This window comes from Marmota monax, unplaced genomic scaffold (assembly GCF_021218885.2).
Source record: "Marmota monax isolate L192 unplaced genomic scaffold, Marmota_monax_Labrador192_F-V1.1 WCK01_AAM20220418_F8-fsc00072, whole genome shotgun sequence".
In the NCBI taxonomy this organism is placed as follows: domain Eukaryota; kingdom Metazoa; phylum Chordata; class Mammalia; order Rodentia; family Sciuridae; genus Marmota; species Marmota monax.
In genome coordinates this window covers 287,244-311,772 of record NW_026692356.1, presented here as the reverse complement: position 1 = coordinate 311,772, position 24,529 = coordinate 287,244, and the positions used below count along the sequence as shown (strand labels likewise).

At 36.7% G+C, this 24,529-nt stretch overlaps 1 protein-coding gene across 8 annotated transcripts in view; it reads right to left on the bottom strand.

Moving 5' to 3' along the window:
• The window catches only part of Kiaa1217 (KIAA1217 ortholog), a 417,045-nt gene extending 393,075 nt beyond the window's left edge, over positions 1–23,970 (bottom strand). For 2 of the 8 annotated variants that reach the window (XM_058578584.1, XM_058578587.1), the window contains exon 1: positions 23,170–23,967. In XM_058578584.1, the coding sequence (XP_058434567.1) occupies positions 23,170–23,380 (211 nt within the window). In that variant the 5' untranslated portion in view covers positions 23,381–23,967. Of the gene's footprint in view, positions 1–23,169 lie in introns of all 8 variants that reach the window. The other 6 variants (XM_058578595.1, XM_058578585.1, XM_058578583.1 and 3 more) reach the window with 5 other exon arrangements.
• Positions 23,971–24,529: the final 559 nt, after the last annotated feature.

Sequence of the window (24,529 nt, the reverse complement as noted above, 5' to 3'; positions counted from 1 at the left end):
AAAATGGCAGCAATCCTCCCTTATCCAGCATTTTACTTTCCATGTTTTTCAGTAACCAAGGTCAACTGCTATCCAGAAATATTAAACAGATATTTCCAGAAATGACAATTCATAAATTTTAAATTTTGTTCTATTCTTAGTAGTGTGATAAAATTTCATGCTGTCTTGTTCCATCTTGCTTGAGACAAAAAATAATCTCTTTTTCCATTGATCCATACTGTATATGCTACCCTCTCATTAGTTAGTAGCTTTAGATTACATGAGCTACTACATACTATATTAAGCAACTGTTGTGGTATCACAGTGCTTGAGTTCAAGTAGTCTTTATTTACTTAATATGGTCCCAGAGTGCAAGTGCAGGGAGGCTAGCCATTCAGATATGCCAAAGAGAAGCTATAAATTATTTCCTTTTTAAAAAAAGATGTGAAAATTCTTGAATAGGGAAAGAAAAAGAAAATCATATGCTGAAGTTGCTAAGATCTACAGAAGCAATGACCCTTCTATCCATAAAATTGCAAAAAAAAAAAAAAGGGAAATAAATCATGCTAGATTGGTTATTGTACCTCAAACTGAAAAAATAAGCACTTAGTTGAGAAGAAAAAGGCATTAAATTATATGATTTATTGAACGTGGTTTTGCGTATCTACTGGGGGACTTAGACTATTTCCCCCATGGATGGGGGACAAATATGCTCAGAACACATACTTTGTAACTCCTTTGCAACCAAGAAGAATACACAATTCCAAATTTCTTGCAATAAATGTGCAAATGTGAAGAGTGTTGAGATCTGATGCCAGGAACAAGATGATTGTTGTGACAGCATAAACCCATGTCACACAGTGGTAGGCTTTTTTTCTGTGGCCTAGATTCTACCAATGGTCTTTGCAAATGGCATTTAGTAGGTGGCCAGAATTAGGAATTCCATGTCTGCACACAGAATACAGTGGGGCTTACTAACTGGAATGAGGGTTGATTCCATGGCCTTTTCCCCTTTATTGACTAATTAATTGAGTAAAATATTTATTATGTTTGCCAAGCACTTGAACAGAGAAAACCTGGGATAACAGATGAGAAACACAACAATAGAACCTCATGTATTTGTACCCCTTTAGTTAAGAATTTGAGAAAGTATGTAAAACTTAGCACTGAATATTTAGCAAACCGATGAAGAACATAATACAGTTGTAATTGAAGAATGCTTAAATTATGAATGGCAGTAGTTTGCAAGAACTCCCCCTTTAGAAGTACCTTTAGAAACACATAAAAACAATCCTTTATAAATAGACCATTCCCAAAGATGTGCCAAAGTTGTTTCTTAAAAAATTGCCATAAGGCCAGGAATTAACCTAATCCCAGTTACTACAAATCTTTCAAAGTAATAAAACAACATTTCTTAAAATGTCCCCCATTTCATGCTTCTAAGTAAGTTAGACTGACTTTCCTTTCCACCTTCATTGGTATTAAACCTTTGCCTGCAGAGCAGCTTTCATTTAAGGATTAATGGATTTGCTGAATTTGGGTACCATAAATATCACATGAGTGTCCAAATTAGATGGAGTCTATCCAGAGTCTTACTGGATAATTGGGAGGATGAGGATGACCTAAGGCCATGTCATCTGCAGGACTGTTACAATATCCTGCACTGGCTGCAAATCTCAGTGTCACTTAGGCAAATGCGTGCTCCAGTCCCCACTGAACACACAGAGGAAACATAAGCCTGAGGAGGTTTAATTGCTAGGTCAAGGTTACCCTGTGAGTCTCTCATGGGAAACTTGAAGCAAGGAATAGACTAGGTCTGTTTTAATGTCTTTATCTCCCTCCCATTCCTGGCGATAAGAAACCTCTATTTTTACTGCTAATTTGGATATTTTTTGAGCTTGAGATGGCATTTCTCAGCTATTCTCTGTTCTCCTTCCTTCATTAATGTTTTGCATATCTTAAGAAAACACACACACACTACCCGTCATAAAAGCCAAGTTAGACATGTATATGACATTAGCCAGAAAATAAGAAACTCAAGCTTCATTCCAAGTTCACTTAGACTATATCCTTGATAGAATTTGGGATCCTTACAGGAACAACAGCAAAATCAGTCTGGAAACACTCCTTATGTAAAATTTTGTATACATGGAAACTTCCAAAGGAGATATAAGAAATAATTAGGCCAACAATCATTCACATATCTTTGTTGACATTAAAATATTCTGGCTAATGTCAACTTGATAATGAAAGAGTATCTGTACTCTCAAACACGAAGGAGCTACCCGAGTTTGAAACACGGAGGGAAGCAAAAGGAATGCCTAATTTGCTCAGCTGCCCAAAGGCAGAGCTGGCCCTGGAAAAACCTCCCTTTGCTGAAGCTCCTTTTTAGAGTCACTTCCATTCTTTTTAGTAAACTCCTTTTAAAGCCTTCCTCCATTGTCAAACAACGCAGGACACCATATCAGGTAGAATCTCACCTGCCCAGTGGTTGCTGTGGATTTTTAAACAGGAAGCTGAGAAGCAGCAGCCAGGTGTGTGTATGTGTATGGGTGGGGGCAGGGGTGGCTGGGAGGAACAGTTAGGGTGACAGAAGACAGAGCAAACACATTTTTTTTTTTTTATGGAGATAAGTGGCTGAGGATGCGAAAGAATTTTCAGGCTACTTCTGCTATTGCTGGAAACCACTGTTTGCTCTCAATACAGATTTCCATAGTTCTGCGTGGTGGCAAAGGGCAGGAAGTTTTAATCCTTCCTAAAATAATTTCTGACTTGCCCTGAAGAACAGAAAGCCAAGCCAAGCGATCTTGACTGGGTTTCACATCTCCCAAATGATTTTCAACTTATTTACTCCCTCTAGTCAGATTGCCCTCTATGACTTGCGTGGAATGACTCGGAAGTTTGGCAAAGGTGGTCTGATATTTCAGTGATCTTGTTAAAAACCCCCATCAAATGTTATTAGCTCATGACATCCTAACGTGTGGGAACCGCTGAACTATCATCATCTACATTTATCTACATTTAAAAGTAAACTGTGCTATTTATATCTTTGTGATAAGCTCTGTCAGAGTGGAGAGTAATAAAAACAATTCTACCCATTTGGGTCTGAGGCTTGTCAGCACCAAGTCTAAATCAGATGCAGCACCAGGAGACTTCTCTGGCATATCTCTTTCAATTACCTTTTGTCCCCGACCTAATCCAACTTCCTCTCTGCAACACCTTTGAGCACTTGCTCCCTCTGAAAATGTTCTCTCGGTTGATCTCCACACAACACAGCAGCCTGGTTTTCCTCCTGCTCTGAGTGACTTTGCAAGGTTTCCTGTGTGATGTCCATTGCCTTTATCTGTCTCTAAAAGGATGATATCCTCAGTCTCCATTTCTTGTTTTTGCTAACACTATCCCTGCAGATCTCATTCATTTTCATATCTCTGCTTACTATTTATAAAGCCGTATCTATTAAATTTACCTTTCTCGCATAAGATGAAACAACATATGGAAAGCACTTGGGGTCATGCACATGAGAAGGGCTCCTGTCCTCATCCAACCACTGTTCATGGAAGGTGCATGTCTACCCAGCACTATGCTGGCTGCTGGGGATACAGAAGGAAGCAAAATAGACAGAATCCCTGCCCACATGACACTTACATTTGAATAGTTAGAACAGGGTAAACAAATAAGTAAAAGGAAGCAAAATATTTAGTCTGTTAGATAATGCATTCTACTATGGAAAAAACAGGTAGACATGGAGTACCTGAGCAGGAAGTATTTTCCATTTAAAATTGGGTGACCAGGAGAATCTTCCTGTAAAGATGACATTTTGAGCAAAGACCTGAAGAAGATGTGAAAAATATTTAGAGATGTGTGTCTAAGTATTCTGAGATGTAATTTGCTATTTTCCTTTTGCAAAGAAGTACTAGATAAGAACATGGAGATTAATTCCTTCCCAGGGTCTATAAAAACCCACAGATTTCCTGAAAGCCTATGTCATAGCACTAGCCAGCAATTATTGAGCACTTACTTTGTATTTAACTGTGTTTTCCATAAAACTGTGGCCTAGAGACACGAAGTAATTTGCTGGAGATTATGCAAGTAATGAACAGTAGGGCCTGGATTTCAACTTGGGCAGGGCTACACCCAAGTACTCTTCACCAGCACTGTCCTCTGGGCTGCGGTGCCCACTCTGAGCAGGAGGCCATAATTTGAATGAGGCAGAAAGATGGTCAGGTCAGTTTGTGCCATCAAAGGCAGCAAGGGTAGAGCAGCTGGAGGAAGTCTGAGCTGCTTTGGTCCGGCTTCTTTCCTGCCTTCCATCTCCAGGAAACCCTGACTTTGGATTTGCAACACATGCTTTAATTTTATATAATGATGAAAAAATTGTAAAAAGGCAAAGATGCCAACAAATAGCAGATACTCTAAAAATTGTTGAAGTCCAAAGAGAATAGAAACAAAAACCTAACTGGTACCCAGGGCAAGCACAATGAATTCCTCAGGGGTGAAGTTACCCTCTCCCTGTCAGTCATTCCCAACCAGAGGTTGAATTACATGTGGGGACTAAAGCACTATAGCCTTCAGCAACAGAAAGCTTCTTTTCATCTCCCTTTAGGAACTCTGGCCATGTGAGTGCCACATTTAACTGGCTAGGACATCTGCCAAGGTCATGCCTTTTGTAGACTTGACCTTGTGAACTCAAAGATGCACTTTGGGCCCAGCTGGGCAACACTGTAATTTCTGTGGGCAAGGGGCACAAGAATGTAGGCAGTGTCCATGTCATTCTAAAAACCTGCCTCAGTATTCATACTCTGGCGAACTAGATTGTGCAGATCATCTTAAGGGCTCGGGTTAAAAGCAAGGCAGGAAGCCGAAAGCAACCAAGGTACAGGAAGACAGAAGGACAAAGCAGGAGGGAGGCTCCAACAGGAGATGAATGGCAGGCCTGAGTCAGACTCTCTTGGGCCTCCCAGCAGGTGCAGCCTGAGCCAGCCTGAATGCTGTGCCCAGCTCACTCATCCCAGCTTTTATTCCTCTCTCCACCCTGCAGAAAGCAAACAAAAACTCCGCCTTGGAGGTCCAGTGCAGCTCACATCTCATGTCCTGAGGAGACATTCCTGCAGGTCTGAAATTGGTATAGTCGTTTAAGATCTCTCTATTCACAACACCAGCCTGAGTTTCCCATTTTCTTTAGACTTTATAAACAGCAAATAAACAATCAGGAGTAATGTTCTGCGGCTCTGAACATCTCATCCTGGGCACGTTTGCTTTTACCCTTGTCTCTGTAAATTGGAATCATGGGGTAAAGATGTGGCCCTATCAGGCATGCAGAAGTGACTGTCAGCTCACTCACTATGCAATCATTCCACTCGACTCTTGAATAAATCAGCTTCATTATCAGTTGAAATGTTAAACCCTAGGTATGATGTTGAAAGCTCTAGAACAGGTTTTCATGACACTTAACTCATACCATTTGTTCTTCTAATCATTGTCATATTGATCCCAAAATAAGAAAATTTCTGTAATTCAGGACATTCTTGTTTAAAAATAATTTTGACAAGTGTTAAGATTAAGTTAATCATTGTGTTTTCAATGGGGAAAAAAGCACTTGCTAAGCTATTAATACGATAAGAGCATAAGAATGCTCAAATTGCCTGCCTGAAAGAACAAGCTGTTCCTTAAAGACCATTTACACACCAAAAATGCACATATTAGGTTGATGCTCTGTTTAGAAATAATTTTTATTTACACATTAAGTCAAATATACTCAGATAGCTTAATTTAAATCACTGTGCAAAGTTGGAAGAAATTAAAATGTTACTTCTTTTAGAATCTTAAATTTGAGATGGGTTTTTCCTTCTAATTATGGTTAATTAGTGAGGCTTTATTGTCATAATAAATCACAGGGGAAGTTTCTAGTTTCATGGGTGGTTGATGCCGATTCTAATCAGGATTGCTGACCTAATGCTTGACAAAGGATTGGCTGCTTCCGGAAGAATCCATTAAGGACTTGGGAAAACAGATGTGCCACTGAACAATGCTAGTCATGCCAAGGACAGAGCGTCCTTTCTTCTTCCTCCATTCTCTTCAATAAAACCAAGGACAAACATTGACCCAGGAGCACTGTAAAAACAACCAAACCACATACAGTGTCCTCAGGCTTCTCAAGGTCCTATCCAGTCAACAGCCATTCCCAGTAGGAAGGACCTGATCCCAATGCTCTCTGCTAAGATTTCACTGCATATGAGCCGTAAGAATCCTTACATAAAAGCCAGAAAGGAAAAGAAAGGCTTGGCAATTAGGGTGTTTTAATCAGAGATCCTTTGGTTCTAAGTAACAGAAACATACTCTAATAAGAGTAATAATAACCTTGAACAATAAGGAGGATTTAATGGATATGGGGGTATTGCTCACAGGACATTGGAGGACCATAGAAGAGTCTGTCAGTATACTTGGATGTACCTGGATGTTCTGGTTTAAGTATCAACAATAGCTTCCTAGTGACTCTCAGATACAATTCCAAATTTTCAGAAGACTGTCTGTTATGGTCAGTTTTCCAATTTAGTTGTGCCTGTCATTGAGAACACAAATACTTGCATAGAGGCTCTGTCTGTGACTGATATAGATACAGAGATGCAATATCATCCCCAAAGTTACAACCATCATTATAGATGTCCCTTCCTTTTGAAAATGACCAATTTTCTTCTACAAATGTTATCAGGAGTATCCTTCCCTTTTATAAATGATCAATTTTTCTGGATACCAAAAAAAAAAAAGTCCCAGCATCACAAAAAAATAATGTTGCATCATGAAATGAATAGTTTCTTTTCCAAGACTAACCAAAGAGTTTTTACAGGAAGCATGCGTCAGTATTTCAAAGGAGTGAAGATAATCAGATATCTTATTTATATTTAAATAGGCTTTGTTATTCCCTTCTTCTGATGATATAATACCATTACGGAATATATAGTATTATCCCATTTATTTTCTAAGGGAAATGGACATTGTTATTCTACTCATACAGCCCGTATGAGAATGTCACTTCATAAGCAGTGCCTAACTCTGGTGCTTGTGCATTACAGTAGCTTCATATGGCCCTCAACAGTGTAGGTGAACACTTTCTCCAAGTGCCCTGAATCTGAGCCTCTGTTCTATAGCTCACAGAGTCACTGTGTCTGATTTCTTTACTCATGTGTCTTTCATAGTTGTCTTCCCTCAATCCCTGCACAATACAGACACTTGATCGGTACTCTAGTGATGAGGGCATGAAATGGGTTAACACAAGTTGTCAGTGTGTTCCATGTATAAGAGAAACACAAAAGGCCACACCATGGGCCACTATTTCATGGAATAGGAAAGCAGTCAAAAGAAACATAAAGATCAATTAGCTACTGTGGCCATTTGTCTTTTCATATACCAGAAATGATGGATTATTTTCTGTTTGTTGAGAGCTTTTGATATAATTTCATTTTACTATGGCCCTTCACTTTATAAGAAAAAAAAAAAAACAAACCCAGTTTCAGAAACATGCATGATCATACAGCTAGTTAGAAAAAACCCCAAGATTAGAGCCCAAGTACTTGCCCACACATTAGCGTTATTGGTGAGTATACAGTGGGATAACAATTCTCACCAGAGAGAAGGGTGCAGGGTAAAGCTAATGGATTTGGCCTTTGCAAGGGAGAAATCCTAGAAAGTTGCTGATGCAAATTAAAGTAACTTCCCTCTCCATTACTCATCCCTTCTCCAGGTCCCTGATTTCTCAGGCTCTACAGGGTATTGCTCCCTCTGGGTTACCCTCTGTAGTAGTGGCTGGTCCCCGGAATTTCAAGAAAGCTCAGATGCCTGGGCCAAATATGTCCCTGAATAATGTTTCTTCTTTCTCACAACTCTTATTGTATTTTATACCTGAATCTCCTTTAAATTGTATTTTCATTATTAGTTTAAAAATAGCTTATTAAATCTGAGAGTATAACACCATCCTTTAAACACTTGTGAACTCACAAGAATTTAAGCTGCTCTACCACCTTTTCTAGTATTCTCTTAGAAAAAAAAAGAACAGTGTTTTATTTACTGTATTTTATTGGTTAGGGCAAGAGAAAGCAGGGACTTTGGGAATAGAAGACCTTGAATTTGGATTGCAACTCTGCCATTTGGGGGACCCTTCCATAAGGCCTATACCTTTCTTATGCTTTTGTTTCCTCATTGTAAACCAGGCTGTTGTCTGGATTGAAAGAGGGAATCTGGACACGAGGAGGTGATTGTGATTCCTGGAGCCATCCAGAGATAGGACTAGGAGCACTTCCTGCTCTTTAAGAGAATCATAGAAAGAATTCACTTACCACCATCCTGATGTTCTTGGATTCCAAGATCCAAAAACACAAGGAACTGCTTACTGGGCTCCAGGGAGTGGCCCACACAACAAATCCCAAGAATAAGTATCTTTTCTTCATGGCCACCATACAAAATTCCTGTTTATGTCCAAAATAAGCCACACTTCTAGGTCATGGGGTAGGCCCCATGTCTCCCCGCAACTCTTTAATTGCAGTATGTTCTCCAAGCAGTCTGGTGCTCAGTCTTATATGTGGAATATTACTCAATATTGATCTTTAGATTAGCCAGCAGGAAAACAAGCCCATGGCCTTATCCAGCTCATGGGTTGGCCATGCTCAATTGGGAGTACCAATGCTGAAGACAGCACCACCTGGCCACTAATCTCTGCCCCAGCTTGCAACAAAACCAACATGTGGATGAGTCCCACCCACTGTCAGTCATGCCCTCTGGGACCCTACCTCCCATAAGTGATTCCTCAGGGAAAATCTCTTCAGTTGCCTGGAATAATAGGAAGTTTCCGAGGCTTCTTTTAGGGGATAGACTATGTTCAGTAAGGACCTCTCAACAAAACAAAACAAAAACCAACAAAAGTTAGGTTAGTTAATAAACACCATAACAATAGTGGCTAGAATGATGTTAGATTTTTGAAAAGGAACCACATTTTCCTGTCACTAGGGAAGCAACAGAAGAGATAATGTCATAAACATCAAATAAGCAGATTGAGAACATTCACTGTTTGATAAACATAAAGAGTGAGATGAACCATCACTGAGACAGTACAAGAGAGGAGGACAAAACTAGAAAGGATAAACTCAGAATATGTGGTAAAAATATTGGCAACATGTCTTTTTAACAGATGCAAAAATCCTATACGACATCCAGTGGTGGCACTTGAAGACAGGATGGGAAAGGGCGGAGAGATTCCCCAGCCTCCTTTTGTCCTGTGCAGTGGCTCTGTCCCTTCCCTCCTCTTCAGGATACAACATCTCCCACTTTAAAATGAGCTTTTAAAAAAGCTGCAAAATTCATTTTCACTAAGTTTAGAAACCCCATAATGCTTTTGCTTTTGCTGGGAAGTCAGCTTTAAGTCAGGTCATGAAATACCTAGTTTGGAACTTCAGGCTGTGCTGAGCACATGAGGAAGGTGTGTGTGTATGTGTGTATTTCGAAGCAGAAGGACTTCATTAGTTTCCTTGAACCCTCAGCAGGATGGACAGCTATGATGGAGCAGAGAATGTAGCACTATAGTGACAGGTAGTGGAGGAGATGAAAGAAGAATCCCAGATAATAGGAAGAGAAATAGTAAAGAAAAAGAAGACATTGGCCCTCCAAGGAATGCCACATGACCTGCCTTACTTTGTTCTCTTTTCTTTTTGGTTTATTTGACTTTTTTTTTTAATGTGACAAAAACTGAGTTTGTCATTGACATGTTCTTAGGGAGAACCCTACAAAGAGAAGGAATCAGAGAGGAATAGGGTAATAGAGGAAATATAGGCAGAAAATGACAATGTGTACAAAATCAAAACATTAAAAAAATCCTTCTTTATAGGGACAGTTTAAATATTTTCTTTGACACTGGCACTTTTCTGCATCTCACCCTGCTGCAGTACACAGTTGATTCTGAATCTGAGAGTTGAAAGAGGCAGTGAAATCCACCTAATTCTACTCCCACTTAGTGAAGAACATTGCTTGACCTCAACTCGTCTTTGGCCCAGGGAGAGGAAAGTCACTGCTTCTTGAGGTGGTCTGTGGGTTGTGGCACTCTGATTACGCATCTGTTCTTTTTTATATCAAATTCAAAGTTCCCTTCACTCAACTTCCTCATTTGGTCGTGTCTCCGCTGTGGAAGTCCTGAGAAGACTGTGCCTGCCCCCAGCACGGTCGTATTGGGATAGCATTTATCTCTCAGATCTCCAGTATTCTCACCAATTCCCATAGCCTAATGCTCTTGTACTTGATCATTGCCTCTCTGAAAGTACAGTAGCTAGATGAAGACCATCTCAGATCCCTGGGATCTCATCCTCAGCCCGTGCATTAGTCAGCTTTCCGATATTATAATACTGAGATAGTCAACTTCTAAAGAGAATACATTTATTTATTTATTTTTATTAAATGGATTATTTATTTGCTCTTTTTAGTTATACATGACAATGACAGTAGGACGCACTTTGACATAGCCTACATACATGGAATATAACTTCCCATTTTTGTGGTTACATGATGTGGAGTTACACTGGTCATATATTCATATATGAACATAGAAAAGTTATGTCTGATTCATTCTTCTTTCTTGTTCCATCCCCCTTCCTTCCCTTCATTCCCCTTTGTCTAATGAACTTCTATTCTTCCCTCCCCTCACTTATCGTGTGTCAGCATCCACATGCCAGAGGGAACATTTGGCCTTTGGATTTGGGGGATTGGCTTATTTCACTTAGCATGATAGTCTTCAGTTCCACCCATTAACTGGCAGATGCCATAATTTCATTTCATACTTTATGGCTGAGTAATATTCCATTGTGTATACATACCACATTTTCTTTATCCATTCATCTGTTGAAAGGCACCTAAGTTGGTTCCATAGCTTAGCTACTGTGAATTGAGCTGCTGTAAGCATTGATGTGGCCATGTCACTGTAGTATGATGATTTTAAGTCCTTGGGGTGTAAACTGAGGAATGGTCAAATGGTGGTTACATTCCAAGTTTTCTGAAGAATCTCCATACTGCTTTCCAGAGTGGTTGCACGACCAGTAGTGTACGAGTGAACCTTTTCCCCCATATCCTCGCCAACATATATTCTTACTTGTATTCTTGATGATTGCTGTTCCAACTGGAGTAAGAAGGTATCTCAGTGTAGTTTTAATTTGCATTTCTCTAATCTCTGTATGTATTCTTATCTCCATCCCCAATCCTTCAAACTCCTTCCAAAGATACTTTGGTAATATAAATTCGGTAGTATAAATTTAGGTTTCTATGGTAGTGGCTGCCTAAGAATGACCCTTGTCCCTTAAAGGACATAATGACCCTTGAAGGTATTTGATCATACATAGTCCCTCAAGGGACTCAATCAAAGCAAAAAAAAAATTTAAAAACCTGAGTTTTGGGCTGGGATTGTGGCTCAGCGGTAGAACGCTTGCTTAGCATGAGCGGGACCCAGGTTCGATTCTCAGAACCACATAAAAATAAAGGCATTGTGTTGTGTTCGTCTACCCAAAAAAAATAAAAATAAATAAATAAAAATAAAAAAAATTCTCTCTCTCTTTAAAAAACAAACAAACAAAAAACCTGAGTTTAATCTTATAGTCTGAAAATGATCATATTTATTATTATTGATGTTTATGTTATACATTTAGGAAATAATTATACTAAAGTTATTTTTCTTCACTCATCAAAATTCACTGATATCAAATTTAGGATATTTGTACTAAATTAGAGCTTCTCAAGACATCTTTCTTCTAGAACTAGACTTTTATTATGAAAATAGAATAAATATTTTTCCATTTTTCAGTAAACTTTATTTAAAAAATGCTGCTAAGGAATTAATTACTTTTTAATAAAAGTTTCCATATGTTGAGTTAAAAAATGGCAAAATGAGAAAAGTAATATTCAACCATTTTTCGTCAGCTTTCAGATTTTGAAAATCTCTCTCTTTTTTTTCCCTCTGTGTATCATTTTCCAAGTCCATTCGCAACACTGTCTTTTTCTCCTACTTTATGACAATGATGGGCAATCATGGCTTTGCAGGGTCAGTGCTGCAGTTGCGGTTCAGGTATATTGTCATCTGGTATCTGATGGCATTTAGTTAAACATTCATCATACAAAATATACCCTTCATCCTGTGTAAGTCCACCCTGGGCTGGACTTGATCTTTCACTCACAATTTGATAAGACCACTAATGCAGAAAAGTGACTTCCCAAAACATGTCCTTCAAAATCAGAAATCATCAGGTATAGTGGCTATTTAGTTAAACAACAAGTTGTAAAGAAAAATTTTTAAATACCTTCTATTTCTCTCTCTTTTTTTGTTTTCCTAATTTAAATAAAAAATTAAGGCTTAGATCTAGAGAAATAATGGAATGATTTGAGAAAAAAAGTAGAAAGAATGAAGTTAACATTAGGATCTCCAATGTTAAATGCTTATTCATTAGTTTCAACTAAATAAAAATTTTAATGTACAAGTAATCCAGAAGGTGCAAATATACTTCTCAAACCACTTTTTTTCCAAAGAAGATTTTATAAATAAAAACGAAAACCTTGCAATATTTTGTCCACTTCTGATGCAGTCATAGAAAAATGCTTACATAATTATTTGAACAGTTTCTGGAATTTCTAGCTCTTTAGATGGATAATAAAAAAGAACCAAGCTTTATATTATCTTTAGTAATTGGGGATTATCTATTAAGGGAAACTCTAATTCCCTTGATGGTGCCACAATGTTTCTTTAATTGGTACCATTAGATAGGCTAACAGAGTGATTTATTTAGTAGATATACTATCTACTTTCATGAATATTCAAGAAATTATTAAAATACTCTTAAAATATTAACAAGGCTACAATATTATCCAAGCAACCTGAATCCTCATTGAATCCTACATAGAAAAGCTTTCAGTATATAAAAATGCTCTGAACACAAACAATGAGAATCTAGAATTCTAGGAATAGAGGGAAATTACCCCAATATAATAAAAAACATACATGACAAGCTCATCCCTAACATGAGACTCAAATCATGAAAACCTGAAAACTTTTCCTCTGAGATCAGGAACAAGACAAGAATTCCCAGTCTCACCACTTCTTTCCAGCTCAGTACTGGAAATCCTAGCCAGAGCAGTTAGATAGGAAAAAGAAAGAAATGGCATCCAGATTATAAGGAAAAAAATGAAATAATTCCTGTTTGCAGATGACATGATCTTATTTATATATAAATCCTAAAGACTAGCAAAAAAAAACTTACTAGACCCAATAAATAAATAAATAAATTTAGCAAATTTGGAAGGCATTAAATCAATGTTCAAAAATCAGTGTATTTCTACATATAAGCAAATTCTCAAAAGGAAACTAGAAATTACAACAGCACCAAAAGGAACAAATAAAAGAAATAAACTTAGATTAGGAAGTAAAATACTTGTATGCTTAAAACTATAAAACATCATTAACATTAAAGAAGTTACAAATAAATAGAAAGATATTCCATGATCATAGATTGTAAGACCAGATATTATTAAAAAAATCCATACTGCCTATAGTGATCTACATATTCAGTGCAAACTCTATCAAAATCCCAATGAAATTTTTTCTTTTTTTCCCAATGAAATTTTTGACAGAAATAAAATATCCATTTCTAAAATTAATATAATCACAAAGTGAGAAAGAATAAAACTGAAGGCACTACACTTCCTGATTTCAAAATATATTACAAAGCTACAGTAATTAACACAGAATGGTACTGGTATAAAGACAGACATATAGACCAATGAGATAGAATTGGAGCCCAGGAATAAACCCACATGTACACAGCCTATGGATCTTTGACGGCATGTCAAGGTATACGAGGAAGAAAGGACAGTCTCTTGAACAAAGGATATTGGTAATGCCAGAAATCCACATGTATTGAATGAATGATTCTAGCAATATTGACCTGTCACATTTTAAAAAGAGGTGTTCTAAAAATGAAAAATGCAATATCTAAAGGTAGAAGAATGAAATTGGATGCTTATTTTACAAAGCATACAACAATCAACTCAAAATGGATTAAAGACTTAAACATAAGACTTGAAACTATAAAAGTCCCGTAAGACAACAGGGAAAAAGTTTCATGACATTGGCCCCAGCAATAATTTCTTATAAATGACACCAAAAGCACAGGCAACAAAAGTAGTACAGACAAGCAATACTATACTGAAGTAAAATGCTTCTGGTCATCAAAGGAAGCAGTCAGCAGAGTGAACAGGCAAGCTTTTGAGTGGGATAAAGTGTTTTCAAACCATGTGTCTTCAAATGGGTTAATTTCTAAAACATGTGAAGAATTCCTACAACTCCAACAGCAAAACAACCCTGGTAATTTGATTAAAAAGTGGGCTAAGTACTTGAATATCCAATAATGATATGAAATGATGCTTAACATCATCATTTCATGCAAAGCAAAACCTTAATGCGATATCATCTGTAATATGCAATAACATAAATACACCCTGAAGACATTATACTAAATGTCATAAACCAATCTCAGGAAGGCAAATACTGTATGATTCCACTTACATGAGATATCTAAAATGGTCCAACTCATGAAAGCAGGAAGTAGAGGGAAGGGAGAAATGGCAAGTAGCTCAACAATGAATCTAACATTTGAGTTACGCATGATGAATAAATTTTAGAGATCTGATGCATACAATGTTCCCATAGTTAACAATATTGCACACTTAAAATCTGATAGTGGAGTAGGCCTTGAGTTGTATTGCCATAACAACCAAAAAATTCATTTTAAATCTACCCTCCAGTTTATTAGTTCTCTCTCTTTTGTATCTGGTCTACCACTTAACAAATCAATTGAGCTTCTACCTTTAGGTATTGCATTTTTCATTTTTAGAACACCTCTTTTTAAAATGTGACAGGTCAATATTGCTAGAATCACTCATTCAATACATATACATGTATGTCATTCTGTATCTGATAATCCCAGTTTCAGGAGTTTATGTGAATCTGATTCAGTAGAGTTCTTTACCCTTCCTGACTCTTGCTCACAGTCACTTGTTTCTTTATGGATTTAGTGAATTTTTATTGTGAGCTCATGTTTTTAGACTTTCATCAGTGGGGATTCTTAGATGCCTAGTATAAAGTATATTCTTTCCAAGAGGATTTTCCTTATTCTGCATCTATGCAACTGGGGACACTATCAATCTGGGATCATTAGATAGCATTTTTATCTCTTGGCTTTTGGTGTTTTCTCCTCCTATCTTATAATAACTTTGTGAATGTGAATGCAGACATGAGGTTAGATGTTCTCCATGTATTCCCTTTCTTTCCTTCTTAACTCACAGATAAGGCTGTATAAAGGGCTCTGAGCTCTCCCTTGGCAGGGCAGTTATTTTTTCTTATTTATCTCCGGACAGAATCCCATTCTGTTGGGCTCAGGATCTATTTATTGCTCACTAAATGTGCTTATTAAAATTTTCTAGGCCACAGGGGATTGACAGAGACCACCACCACACAGCAAATGATGGCTCTGACTTTCACTTAGTCTTTGCATTGAAGTTTCCTTGTTGTTTTGCCTCAGAGGAATTCTTTCCTACCAGAATAACCAGGCATTAGAAAAGACATTTATAGTATTTTTAAAAAAATTTAGCAATTTTAGCTTTGATCTTTTGGGAGGGCATTTTTGAACATCTACTATTTCTGTTATTTGTTGATGATTCTTCTAGGTATAGGTTTTCAAAACTCTTTGTGAAATAACTTTAAATAAGTAGGGCACAAGTAGAATAGAGATTTTCCTAGCATATTATCTTTAAATATTCAAGATGCTTCTTCATGAGTCTCTAAGAATGTAAATAGAAGTCTCATTGTGAAAAAATGACATTACATTGTGTTAGAAATTGAAGTAACAAATCATTCCTCACCTCCTAAAGAAGAAGTGTATAATCAAAAGCAGAAAACTACTCTCAGGGTTAGATGAAGGACAGCCAAACAAACACTATCAAATGATATAAAATAATATGTGATGCAAATATAAAATTATAAATAAGAATAGAAGGAAGTTAAATGCTTCCTAATAGCTCCCCGTTGCTGAGTCTCTCTCTCCTTAAAGTGGAGAAGTAATATCCTACCCCTCATAATGTGATATGGGGGATATCTGAAACTATAAATTAAAAATGACAGGAAGCATTTTAATTCTCATGGCAATTCAAATGAACTAAAATTAACTTAAACAAGATACTGTGGGCTAGATTATATGACTCGCATCATTTTAAATATAACATATTTCAAATAAAATTCTTATTTCTAATATTTATTGCTACCCTGGCCTGGAGTTTCAAAAGGAAGTTCTTAAGCTGCTGTGCACGAGCCTTAATACCCAGGTCTTACCTCTGCTTCTGCTAGGACCCTTGAATATTGCAATGCCCCAGGGTCCTATGTCACTTTCTCTCCTCAACCATGGGCCACATTCTCTTTTCTATCCCTTCCAAGCTCACCCAATCCCATGGCTTTAAATGGCAGCAATACAGTCGTGGTCCACATTTATAACTATAACCCCTGCCCTGCCCTGGTCAGCAGATACATACATTTTGCCTGTCTGACCTCTCTGAATCCTAAATAACTACAACACATTAATATCTCAAAGAGAACTTCAGTTACTTTTCTTTGTTTAATTTTGGTCAGAAAAACACAGTTAAGCCCCATGGAATCCTAGCCCTCATCTATTATGGTCTTCATCTTGATTAGAGTCTAGAATAATGCCTGACACATAGAAGGTAACCAATAAATGTTCACTGATGGAATGAAAAGGGTGAACACATTTTTCTTTTTTGAAATCATTTCAACCGACTCTATCCCCCTCCAACTTTTCCCTCACTGGTTCTCTCTTTCCAAACATACCAGTCTATTTGGCCATTTTCTAAATGTAGTATGGTCATTTTCTCCTCCTACCTGGTAAGTTCTTATTACCTGGGGACAATAGCCTACTCTACTTCTTCTGCGCACTTGTAATTTTGTATATAAATCTATTCTGAAAACTTTATTTCGATATCCAGACAATCTAGATCTTGTATAATCCCACTCAAGGGTAAAAACCACGTTTTACTTATTTTTTTTATTAACTTTCCATTATTTTGCACAATGTCAGACATTGAGTAGATGGTCATTTTTTTGTTATAGTTGTTGTTTTTGAGTAGATAAAGTCATTGTCAGAATTATCAACCTAATCACCAGGGTCAAATATTAAACCATTAGCTTGAGAAAGGTCTACCTAAAGCATATTTAATATATAGTCAAAACAGAACTTTGTAACCTTATTAATTTCAAAATAAGATATGAAATGGCACATGCCAGCATATTATCTCTATATATTCTGAGTGTATATGATAAGCTATCGCTTATAAGCACAATATTCTGCAGCCTGATTAAATAATTGTGTTTAAATAATGAATTTCAATTAAAAGCTCACTTGTGCATTACATTTGTAAATATGAACTGTCAAGAAATATAACAAAATATCCTTATTCCTGATGCATACATTTAACTGATATTTCTTGTATATAAAGCAATTCTACTTATCGGTGGTTTTCTCTGTTTTGATAATGTAATTGTACATTTTGGAAACAGGCTTAAGCCCACTTGAGATTTTTCTGTTAAAAAAGGGTAAGAAATACAGGTAGACTTTTGGCCTAATTTAAGACTCTAGAGATCATTAACTCAAGAAACCATTACAGGTCACCCGGTAGAACAGCATCATTAAAAAGAAGGCTTTTATTCTTTCTAAATTTTTGCATTCCCAGACACTTATCCTACTCATATATGGCCAGGAGCTAAGAAGATTGGCATTATGTAATTACAAAAGAGATAAGTAATCTGATAGGCAGACAGGTGGAGACTCCTGATAGTCTGCTTCTAAGCAGCCAGGATTGATGAAACCATTCTTAACAACATATACAGCAAATAATGATATAAGGAGATGATTTATTTGCTTGGAAGAATTTTAATAAATATATCCCCAAATAACAAAGTAATCACATACTTTCATCTATACTTATTCTAGTTTTTCAAAAGGGCAAATTCTGATTATTTAACTGAATTTGACAGAAAAAAAGTGTTTTGAAGGTAAAGTGGATAGAGACAAATTTACTGGCTTATATAGATGTGTAATACATGACTGACTTACTGGTAGCAATAATGTACCCAAACTGCAAGCCTAAGTTACCATTGCTTTTTTGAATAAATATTGTACAGTTGGCTTCAGCTCTCCTCACATACTGCAAGGCATTGAACCCAAAGGCAGTCAGATAAAGAAATGCACACGATCAGTATAAATCCACTTTTGCTTTTAGAAACTACTAGTCAAAGTAAAGTCCCTACCAGAGGATGAGAACCGTTTACAGCTATTATCAGCTTGTTGCAGGAAAAATATTATGTTGAGTACACCTTTTAGAGATATTTCCTACCCACAACCATGATTACCATCCTTGATACTTTACTCACTGTGCCAGGATATAACATCATTCAATCATTAGTAATATACAGAATAAATGTGTACCATACTAGAGAGAAGTCGGGTCGGGTTTTTGCTTTAGTTATTCATATATATATATATTTAACTTACAGAGGTGGACAAAAGGCCCCAGGTATCCAAATTTCAATCAGTATGTGCAAATAACATGCATGTGAGGTTACTTCTTGGACAAAAAGAAGAGTGGAGGACGAGAAAACAGGGATTTATAATTGAGTTTTCCCAGGGAGGGTACATGCATGGTATCTGGAAAAGAGTAAATTTTTACCTTCCTTGGTAACTGGAGGTAAACAAAGACTCCATTGTGCTTGACTTAGTGTATTCATGTGACACACGGGCTCTTGAAAGCACTAGACACACATTAACTAAGTCATTAATCCTCACCAATACTTCTTCCCATAAACCACATATTACTATTCTTTAATGGTTGACAAAACTCAGTCAGGAAGGATAATTGCTTTGCTCAAGGCCACAGAGGGAAACTTGTGTCAGAACAGAATTAGACTTGAGTGATTTCTGGCCTACAGGCTGTACTTAGACTACTGGGTCAGTTGGGGTGTGTGTCTGTCTGTCTGTCTGTGTACACTCTCAAGTCTGCAGGCATGAGCACATGTATTGGGACTTCTGGGTCCTAAATCCAATGTATCCTTTAATGTTTTTGATATGAGAATAGCTCTCATATATCATGACACTTTTATTAATTCTGAAATTTGTTCTCTCTCTTTTCCATTTTTTTTTTTGTTTTGTTTTAAGAAAGAGCAACCCTGGACAACCAATATTTTAAAAAAGACTAAAAATAGAAGAGCTTATTCTGAATTGCAGAATGTCACCAAAAGTTTTTTTGTTTTCCCAGAGACCAGACTAATCAATCATAAAATTTGATAATTTTATTAATTTCTTAGATGAGTGGATTATTATTATTTTTTTTATAGAAAGGTATTTTAGCATAGTAGTGAAATGTGCAAATTCAGGAGTTAAAACTGCTGGGATTAGAATTCTGGTTCTCTCTCTTCCTATCTGCGTGATTTGGGGAAAAGAGTTCAAATTTTCTGTCTTGGTTTCCTCATCTGTAACACTGCATAGTAACAGTACAGAGTCACAAGATAATTGCAAGGGCTTTATGAGACGTGCATTTATAATGTGCTTACAACTGTGGTGACCATGTAGAAAGAGCCCTGTAAGGGTCAGATATCTCCACCATGAATACATAAGAGATGGAAACTATCTTTTTAATCCAATCTTGTCAGTACTCATGTCTACTTCTAAGAAAGCTTTTCTTTAGAACAATAAAAGAGCAAACATAAATTTAAAAATCAAGGATTAGGGGTGTGGTTGAGTAGTAGAGTGCTTGCCCATCATGCATGAAGCTTTTTATATATACATATGATCAGGGTAAAATCATTTTGAGGAATGTTTCTAATCAGAGATCAGGGGAATATCAAAAGCCTAGGAAGACATGGCACATTCTCAGACACTGACTCATATCCTTATCTTTAATAAAATGGTTGGCTCATATCAATACGCACACTTCAACATTTATCTTCCATTTAGTGGATTTTCATCATGAAGAAAGTTCTTTGTGGGTGAAAAATTAGTTGTTAATGCTGTTGTCCTAAGGATTTTTATTTATCCTCAGTCTCTTCTGTTCTAGGGGCCAACCTGTACCAATGGTTCAGACCAAAAGGCATACCAACATCACATTGATGTGATACTGTTTGACTAAACACGGCACATGGTACTTTCAAACTAGAACAGGCAATATTATCAACATTAGATAAATAAAGCACACATACACATTGCTTATGTATACAAAATAATACCATGCATTTTAATTTCAAAATAATCAGAGTAAGAAAAGTTCTTTAGGAAATTCAAAAATATAACCATGATTCCAATTAGATAGTAGAAAAGCTGGAAAACAAAGTCAAGAAAATCTTCTAAAAGACATAAAAAGATAAGAGTTTAAAAATATAAGGAGAAAATAAATATCAGATAACAGATATAGTTTGAACAAATGACTTTTAAGAGATCCATAAAGAGCAAGTAAAAGCAAGTACAGAGGAATTATTTATCAGGGAATTAATAGACAAGAACTACAGACCATGAATCTTCAAACTGAAAAGTCTCATTAAGTATGCAGTCAAAATGAATGAAAAAGAACACCCAGGTTGGGGTTGTGGCTCAGTGGTAGAGCACTCACCTAACACCTGCAAGGCCCTGGGTTCAATCCTGGGGGGAAAAAATAAAAGAACACTTGATTTTAAATATTTAAGTGTAATTTCAAAATAAGAAGGGTAAAGAGGTTATCCTAAAAGATGAGAGACAGACAGAAAGAGAGAGAGGAAATCACCTACAGGGAACCTGGGAATGTGAACAACACAAACTTTTCATTCATACTCAGAGAGCCCAAGACACTATGAAGAAAGACTTTGTTATCATAAAGAAAAAAATATTTCAGTCTAAAAGTCTATGCCTGTTCAAACTACCATGGAAACATGTAAGAAGCAGAGAGGATGGCAGGGGAAATACACTGAATGAGACACAATTTTCCCCCCTAAAGTTAGAAATGTACCAGAACACCCTATTTAACAGGTTACACAATAGGAAAATGAACGCAGAAATATGGCAACTTACATGAAAAGATTAAGCTATTCCTGTGGATCAAATGCACTAAACATCTAAAGAATTAATACTAAGCTTTAGTGAAGTGAGGAAGAACATAGACCAGTTCAACACAAACCTAACACCCTGACATTCATTACTTGGATTTCCTTTTTCTTTCTTCTTTTGCGATGTTGGATATGGAACCCAGGGCCTCACACATGCTAAACAAACACTGTACTGCTGAACTACATCCCCAGCCCCTGAATTTCTGGTTCTTTTGACAACCAACTTAAGCAAAAGCCTAATGTAACACAGCTAAGAGAGCTAATCCTGTTCTCCCTCAATGAAAGGTTTCACCTGGTACTCTATGAAATGATGTGTGGCTATGTAAAAAAGAATTCTGATTAAAAAAAAATAACATATATTCTAAGGATGTCTTTCAAATACTATAGTCCTGCTGTCAATTTCAAAATTTTGAGGGTGAAACTCTTCTGTTCCTTTCAGAGAGATGCACAGGAAACCACCATTTATAATCTTCACCCAGTTTATTTTTTTACAAAAATGTGCATCATCTATATTTATCGTGTACATTGGTAACAACTCTTGGTTTCAAATGACTTTTAAACCAATCCCCCAAACCAAATATGTTATAAAAAAGTGATTTTTACCCACAAAATCTATTCAGAGCTGTCCTCAGAAGTTGCCAAAAGAAGGTGGGCATTTTTAATCATCTTTGGAGAAAACACGTAGCATCCGATTATTTGGATAAAAAAATCTTGTCCCCATGCATACCTTGCCCAGACATAGATAATACATGTTGTATTAACGTTTGGACATTCTGTAGATTGAAGTGGTTAACATTCCTTTTTATAAGAATGTTCCAGACTCTTACATACATTATCACATCAAAGAAAGTTTCCCTTTCAAGCAGTCAAAATTCAGTCTACTTAACAACTTCTATCAAAACTTCCAGAGTCTTTCAGTGTTAATTCTGTGTGCCTTTTAGAAAGTATTTTGATCTCTGTTTTTGTACAAACATTCCACTAATCAAATGGACAAAATATTAATAATAAAGTCAAAGGAAAAACCTGAATTTTCCCACAGATATTTGCATCTTTGAATAGTACACGACACAAAAATGTATCATATGCATATGCATTTGCAATAGCTTTAATAGTGGAGAAGTCAGGATTAAACTATAAAATGGACTTTTTTTTCTATAAAATACAAATTTCCAGTTGTAAGAATGAGAATATTAAAACAATTTTTTATTTTACTATAAAAATCACAAGACAAAATATTATACTTTTACTAGAGAGTTCAAAATGTATTAAAATATTATAAAATATTTCTTAGAGATTTAATATGCACAACGCAGGAAATTACTATTATATTTTTAGCTATGATTTAATTGCCCTGGGTTATTACATCCACTAAAATAAGAGCTCTTTTTAGTTGCTATATTTCCCAACTCAGGGTCAACTATTCCACAATATTCTTGCTAAGTACAACATTTTAACATTCATCTCAGAGGGCTTATTTAAATGATGCAGGTAGCAATGCTAGCAGGGATTTTTGCCACTCTTGGCAAGAAACCATACCATTAGATTCGCATTTCAGGTACAATTCATTTCTAAAAGGAACTGCAAACAATTAAGTACGCAAAAATTCTGTTGCTAGCTAATGATGTGGGTTTAAGGTACTTTTTTTCTTCTTTTTCATATAGATAAGCAACAAGAAACTTTGTTTAAATATAATGAGATTATGGAAGACTGTACAACACTCAAAAATAAAATGTCATTTGAAAAGAGATGTGAGAACAATGTTTTTTTCTTACATCATTCTTAATGATAGAAAGTTTTATTGCTTTCCTCTCCCTAATTGTTGGTTATTTTAGCAATGCACTCCAGGATTTTAGAAAAGGTTACATGCACACAAACAGAGAACTGTTGAAACAGTAAAAGCCTCATTCATTCCAGTTACCTGGCGTATTATTAAGCAGGAAGTTTCTAAGCACAAACTGACAAAAGCAGTCGGTTGGAGACGTTACCTTTGTGTGCTGAAGTTTTCCGCTGAGCAGGGGTCGCCGTGGATTGCACCTGCTGCTGTTTGACCAAATTTCCTTCACTTCCAGTTCTCAGACTCTTCTCACCTACGCTGATTTTTTTCTGTTTGCTGTTTAAATCATCCTTCCTCGATGACTGCAGCTTAGAAGCTGCACTAGCAAAAAAAGGTCTTGCCGAGCGAGAAGGTTTGGACATTTTAAACAGCAGAAAAAAAAAAAAAAAAACAGAAGGAACCAACCCCAGAATGTTACCTGCTGGGACAGCAAATTCTAAAAAATCCTTTGAGCTTCACTTTTCAATGGGCATAGTTACAGTATGAAGTGCAGCCGGATAGAAAGTGCCGGACTGCCACTTGGGGTTCTTTTAAACAAAAGGCATCATGCAGCCACATAGCCCACTTACTAGACCTGTGGAATGTAAATGTGTTTCGAAGATGCTGGTGACAGTTTTGCAATGGTAAATGCTCCAACTCGGAGTGAACGGCAGATTCTGGAATAGGGAATGCGAAATATGCACACACACACTCACACACATGCATAGAGAACTCCCTAGCAAGCACTGACTAGACGCTGGACAGCCTAGAAATGGAAAATGAATGTAAATACTACCCCACCCTCTCAGGTACAATACGTGAAAATGAGCCAGATCTGTGGTTTATATTACTATGAAGCTCATACCATGTTCAGTTTCCAGGCATTGGTTCAAGCAAATATTTCCTTGCCATAGCACATTCCTATATTATATTCCAAGAGTTGACCATATAATGAATGCCCACCTATATAATTACTTCTCCTGCTGTTTACAGAACACGCACAGCACCATGGAAAAGAATGAAACAGAATGTAATTTCCTTACCTCTTTGGGATGCCATAGGGTACCTGCTAATTGATAAGGAGGAGGGTCGTGAGTCTGTATGTGGAGATGTGTGGGTACATATTTGAGCATGTATATATATGCACATGTGAGAATTTGTGTGTGTGTGTGTGTGTGTGTTAAATCTGGGAATATAAATCACTCAAGTGCTTGGAGTTTATTTTAATGAGCAAATGAATACCTGTAATTACCATGCTTTCTGAAAGAACAAAAGTAATGATGTAAAAATGAAGTATACTGAAGTCACACTTTTCTAAGCTGAAAATAACCCTTCTTCCAGTCAAATACAGAGCCAGAAGCCAGTACCAGAAGCACACAACCCTTCCCTGGTAAGGGTAACAATTTTCCTCTTAGTTTCCCATGTCAGTGATTTTTATGACTTGGGGTTAAGCTGTTTCTAACCTCAATTATTCTGTGGTCCCTTAGGGACAGTCTACATAAACTCTCTACGAACTATAAAAAGGTTCTGGG